Here is a 6,433-nt window from a genome sequence, read left to right on the forward strand (position 1 = left end):
CAATATTATAATTTTCATAATTTTATCAAAATAAAAGAGCATTTTCATCATTCAAAATTTCAAATGAAAAAATAGAACTACGAATATTAAATACACATTAAAAAATGATGTCCAATAGAATGAAGCGATGCATTTTCTATGCCACAAGTGGTGCACAAAATATTTATCCTATGATGAAAGAATGCAACAATAGAATTTTTACATTAATTCCAAGCTTGCACTGCTCGCCCAACTGCTTAACTTGCAGCTTCTCTCTTCCCTTCTTGGACCCCTCCAGGCCAAGAGGCTCAAGAAGAATGATCGGCCGTTCCCCACATGGCTCCCATTACTCTAGCATTCCGTCCTGCTCGTCCAACGGTTTAACTTTGACTTATAATATCATAATTTTTATCTTAGATGTCCTAATTTTATCAAAATAAAAATATATTTTTATCATTCAAAATTTTAAATGAAAAAATAAAACTATAAATATTAAATATATATTAAAAATTGGATATGAAGAGACGCACTCCATGTCAGATTTTCTACGTCATAAGCGGTGCACAAAGAATTTCTCCTGGCTTAACTTGCAGCTTCTCTCTTCCCCTCTTGGACCCCTTCAGGCCAAGAGGCTCAAGAAGAAGGATCGTCCGTTCCCCACATGGCTCCCATTACTCCAGCATTCCGTCCTTGGAGAAACGCAAACTCCCACCCATCCACTAGAGAGCCCACCAACCGTTGACGTGGCTCGCACGCGCACGTACCCCAGAGTTTGAGCCTTCGGAAGACCTACCCTATTTACCAACAAACTATTATGGGTCAGGTCTTCTCGGACTCCTTCCATCAAAAAAGATGCACAGTGCACTGATAGCCTCTTGCTAACATGTTTTGAGAGAAGAAAGCAAATTCTAGATCGAGTTTACATTGAGTAATTATGGGTGGTACACTCTAATTTTTTTCAAAATTATACATTCTAATATGAACAATATGTTCGATTGTAACATCAAAAGCAGTTAAAAGAAAACAAGAATCCTCTCTTCTTCAGAACTCTTGAGAATTGCGGCTATAGCAATTTTCAAACTGGATGGAAGAAAATCGCAATGCAGTTTGAATAATGGATCGGACTAAATGCGATCGCATATCAGCACAAATGATTGATTAGTTTTGTATAACAGCAACCAGAATTCTACCACCCAGCATGCCTTGATGACATGTGCAGACTAGGCTCCAGAGCGCTCTGATGCATGATGCCAATTACCAGAGACCATCAGGAATTACAAAAGCCTGCAGCATTTGTTACAAAAGCCTGCAGCATTCCCTCTCAAACCCATCGCAATTTCCCCTGGTACTCCGAGCACAGCTTGATGTTCCCATCGACAGCGATAACCTGTTTCCTCATAGCCTGGGCGGTGGGCCAGCTACTGTATTTCACCTGAAGCCTGGGTCGTGTCATCTGTTTATCAGTGCTGGAAGCCTGAGGCACGATCTCATGCAGGAATTCATCTGCCACGTCTCCATCCTCATCGATCCTTAGTCTCCTTGTGTACCACCCGAATCCCTGTACCAAGAAAAAGACCAGATGGAAACGAATGAGTCGCCAGCGGGTACACTATCTGGTAACCCTCAGAAATGACCAGGTATTAGAAAGCCTTTGACACATGAAATACAAGCCTGAACAGTAGATATGACAAAGTTAAGCAAAGAGAGAATTAGCTATCATAGAAAGGTTCGCAAAGCTGGGTTAAGCTTTGATTTGCACTTGTTGGTTGTGGTTATAGTTAAGAGGTAGAGATGTAACAGTAAGGAGTACATGAGAGTGCATGAAAGACCAGAAACAAGAACTGCAGTTGGGGAGAGCTAGCCTGAGCAACTAAATTATCTCTGTAGCAAATAGCCTAATCAAGCATCACATGTCCATCAGTTGACATCATGAATCAGGTTTCACTATCAGCTAGAATTGATGAAAATAGAACAGAACACTTATAAATCAGTGGAAGCACTTATCTTGAGAGGCTCTCACAGGAGATTTTCCAAACCAAAGAATGCCAGCCAATAAACCGCCCCCGCTCCCCCCGCCACCAACAAACCCCAAAAAAAGGGGAAAAAAAAAAAGCCTTTTAAATAGTCGTCCTCCATAGGAGATTGTGGATAGGAGAAAAGGCTCTACAAGATCTAACAAATTCTCATTCTCTTTTACTTAACCTTTTTGTTCCTTCCAGATCAATTAATAAAACAACAGATAACAGATTGACAGTTGCCTGTTCATCCCAAGCATCAAAGACTGCAGTCTTTGATTCAAGTCTCATCTGATGGTTCCCACAACAGCTACATGGCAACCATTCCTTACCTTTTTTTCCTTTTTTTTAAAGGAGAAAATTTCATGGCAACTAAATCAAGCAAAAACTTGGACACCTGTGCTGTCTTGTGTTTGTGTATAAGAAGTTCCCAAGATATATTCCTCATGCAAAGTTGCATATTCTCCCAGTATGGCAAGCGAATAGATACAAGCATTGTTCTTTCCCTCACATATGTTTCAGTTAGTAGACATACCGGCACATAGTCCTCCACTCTACATGTCTTTATCGACTGCAGAATATATCCAGAGGCCAGACTCCAGATCTCTCTCTCTCTCTCCACTAGCCTAAACAACATACTCTCACATGATTTTTCTTCCAGATTTCTTTCCTATTATGAATTTTTGGCGTTAAATCTCCTCACATGCAGAAAGCCTTCCATAAAGAATATCTGCAAACTATACCTTTTTCTGTTATTTTCAAAGTTTGTGTTAGAAAATGGAAAGCAAGATATTTCATGAAAACAAGCATTACATTAGTTTGCTTCTTCGTTTCAACTACACTTCTTGATATATGTTCCTCTTTTTGTCCCTTCATTTCTTATTGCTCGACTGATCTATGGCATTAACAAATTCATATCAACCATCTAAAATATTATACAATGAAAGCAACAGCATTGTTTAATCTGATAAGCATTCCTAGGATATGCCAACTAATTGGCTCTACCTCCTTGTTTCACCTTCTGCACAAAATGCACTGTCAGTGGCAAGAGTGACTATAAACTTAACAAGCAAGTCCTATCCAATTTATAGGTGTTTGGAAATGCATATCATAATTTTCACATACCTACAACTATTTTTTAAGAATTAGTCTTGCCTTCATAAAATCTTTACTGTCAACTATGTGCTTTCTTGATCTATTTTCAGAATTACTCTAGATCTGTTATAATTAGGCTCCTACTAGACTGCTTGCTAAGAAAGCCCTGCACATGACCTTTGCTTTTCATGTTTCACTAAAATTATATCCCTCCACACCACCCCAACCCGACCCCCCACACCTCCCCCCGGTGGAAGGTTCCCTTTTTTCCCCTCGGGATCCCAATGATTGCTTATTAAAAAAATAAAAAATAAAATCTAACCTTAACCAAAGCCTACCTCTTAAAAGCTGCATGGATGACATCAGTTAATAGGATTCACAATCTTCTATCACATCTGTTTTATAGGTGTGCAGCTTGGCTTAAGCCTCTTGACATTTTTTTATAAAAACTTGTGATTAATAATCCCACATAAATCTATTAGAATAATCTTATTTTCACTTTCTCCTGCTAGAAGAGGCCCTTAGATCTGGAAGGATAAGTAAGAACACCAACGTTAAGGGGGAAGGGATTTATAAGAAATAACTCACAAAGCGTGAGGTTGTGCCAAAGGTTTTAGTTGATATGCTGATTGGCAAATAAGGATAAAAAAAACTGACCTCAAATTGTCGGGACAAGGTTGATGGTTATGATTGTGGATTCTCTCCAACAACTTATCATTGAATGATGCAACTTTCCCACTCCAAGATTTTATCACCATGTTCTTAGACATCTTTTTGTCACATTTCCTGGGGCTTAATGTACATATCATAGACAGCTGCACTTGTTAACAACCAATATCCCATTGAATCACTGTATTATGTTGCTCCTTGTTTTAACAAAAATTACCTATTTATGATAAGTTGGATCCACCTTTAGAGTCGTTGAATTCACTAATGTGCCACCGCAAAGTCAATAATCACATCTCCCATCATGTTACCAATTCCAATCTATTATCTGCTAATGTGATATTTCAAATTCTCTACTATTTTACATAAATGACAACATATTGCTCCACAGATATAAATGGTCCTATCTTCTAGAGTTCCTCACATTCATCTAGTCTTGACATTGCGTCTAGAGTCTTATCTATAATCCCATTTTATTGCTGAAGCAATAAAACCATTGGTCACCCCCCTTTGAAATTTTTTTGACTTACTTTAGATGTTATGCCTAACAACAAAAGAATACATAAATCTCATAAGAAAGACAATTTAATGCAGCACAAGATGCGACAATCAAATACCTTGACCAACTGGATCATACCAAATTTCACAGGGGCTAGTAGATTCATAGGTGAAGACTTTGCATGAGCTAAAAGTTTTTTCCGGATTTTCCTATAATTTTTCAATTACAAATGGAATCAGATTTCAGCCAGATTTCTATATTTGTAATTGAACAATTCTAGCATGTTTCCTTATTACTAGGTCCTAATTCTAGTATAATTTTGTCCTGGATTTAAGACCTGCATTAGGATCAAGGGTCATATCCTATATATGTTTCTAATACATTGTATGACGGTGGCTTTTGACATATTAATAAAAGAAATTCTTAAAGAGAATTTCCCTAAATGCAATTCTTAGTTTATTTGTTGCTATCCAGAAGGTTATATAGATGAGCATTATGATATGACATACTGGAGATTCCAGTTTACTCATACAAACACATCATTCCTAGGAAAAGTCCGATCTTTGTCTCCTTTATCACTTCCATGTGTTACAAACTTACCAGCCCCCAAAAATGCATCTAACCTATTTCTTGCTAACCGGGCGGCCGAAACAAATCCAAAAAACCCAATTAGACCACGATTCTCGAGAAACCCATCACACAATTCATCAAGAAACCAAACGAAAAACTCATGAAACAGAACGCCAACAAAGAATCAAAAGAAAGAAAGGACGGGAAGGGGCAAGCACCTGGACTCCGCCTTCGCCGGGACCGCAAGGAATGAGGACGGGCCCTACACTAGGCCTCTCGACGGTGACAGGAACATGGACGCTGAACCCTTTGGCTCGGCTGCGCGGCAAGCTCTTCCCCGTCCGCTTATCCTCCTCCTCCTCCTCGCCGCCTCCGCGGCCGCCGGCAGCGGCCTCGTTTGCTTCGTCCCTTACGAGGCCGAGAAAGCCGGCGATCCTCCGGAAGAACCCCATTCTCGATGAAGAACCACTCGACGAGGAGATTTATAGTTTGGGAAAAGGTGGGATGCGAGAGGCGTGGTGGGTGGGGTTTTTTATCTTGGGGTTTTAATTTAAAAGCGGATGGAAGAAGGTAAAGGGACGTGCGCTTTTTTCACAAAAAAAAAAAAAAAAAAAAAAAAAAAAAAAAAAAAAAAAAAAAAAAAAAAAAACTACTACGCGGGGATCGAAATTTCCGTCTCGCGAAAGAATTTGCATTCACCGTCGGATCGCTCACTTCATAGATCTCCAAGCGCTGCGAACTCTTCAATCCATCCATCTGCATAGATCTCGAAGCGAGCAATGGATGATCCAATGGCAGATGGGCGAAGAAAGGCATCCGAAGAATGAATTGCCTCCACAGGGTGTGGATACGGAAATGAATTGTCCCAGGGTGTGGATACCGTACCAAATTGTCTTCCCATGGCCCGAGATGTGGGTGGCGGTTGCTTGGTTGCTTTCAAGGAGATTTGGTGCCAGGCGGACTCCCGTACCGTATATTCTTCATCAGCATTGGATCCGGTATCCAGACATGAATAAATCTAGTGTTTAAAATTACATATTAAATTATGGTTGATATGAAGAAAAGGATGAAATCAACCTTTGAATCCTAGTTAAAGTTTTAAAAGAAAGTGCTCTAATCACCAGGCCACGAAACTATTTAGCTACGGTTGCTTGATGGGTATCTTTTGCATCGGATCTTTTATTAATGCCATAAATTTTTTTTTTATTCAATAGTGAGAAAATAGGGGGGCAATTGACCCAATCACTTTTTTTTTTTTTTTTTTTTTTTTTGTCATGCTTTGACAATGTGCCATATTTAACATGCGACTATAGATATCTTCAGTTGAATAATCGCATGCATTGCTTTTTATACGCGCTAAAACCTATTCTATATTGCAGCTTTATGGAAATATATTATGTACTTGAAAGTGACGTAGAGAATAATAATGTTGATGATGCTAAATTTCAAATTTGAAGAGTACAAAAAATATTTAGGATTATTTTTTTAGTTTTGTGTATTGTTTAATACCATGCTTTTTTTCATAATTTGTAGTACACAATCACATTGAGCATGTCAACTCATATTGATAAGGAACCGATACTCAATACATTCCTCGTATAAACATAGG

At 38.8% G+C, this 6,433-nt stretch overlaps 1 protein-coding gene across 1 annotated transcript; it reads right to left on the reverse strand.

Annotated features, from left to right (window-relative positions):
• Positions 1-873: 873 nt before the first annotated feature.
• On the reverse strand, positions 874-5,363 carry LOC105059586 (uncharacterized). Its single transcript, XM_010942930.2, has 2 exons — positions 5,043-5,363; positions 874-1,537 (listed from the first exon to the last, which is right to left on the reverse strand). Exons 1-2 carry the CDS (start codon positions 5,274-5,276, stop codon positions 1,301-1,303), a joined length of 471 nt encoding a protein of 156 aa, XP_010941232.1. The 5' UTR covers positions 5,277-5,363; the 3' UTR covers positions 874-1,300.
• Between the last annotated feature and the right edge of the window lie 1,070 nt (positions 5,364-6,433).

Source organism: Elaeis guineensis, chromosome 16 (assembly GCF_000442705.2).
Source record: "Elaeis guineensis isolate ETL-2024a chromosome 16, EG11, whole genome shotgun sequence".
Taxonomy (NCBI): Eukaryota; Viridiplantae; Streptophyta; class Magnoliopsida; order Arecales; family Arecaceae; genus Elaeis; species Elaeis guineensis.

Coding starts and splice junctions, on each gene's coding strand:
- LOC105059586 (XM_010942930.2), bottom strand. CDS start 5,276: ATGGGGTTCTTCCGGAGGATCGCCGGCTTTCTCGGCCTCGTAAGGGAC. Junction 1,538..5,042: donor CCGGCGAAGGCGGAGTCCAG/GTGCTTGCCCCT, acceptor TTCTTGGTACAG/GGATTCGGGTGGTACACAAG.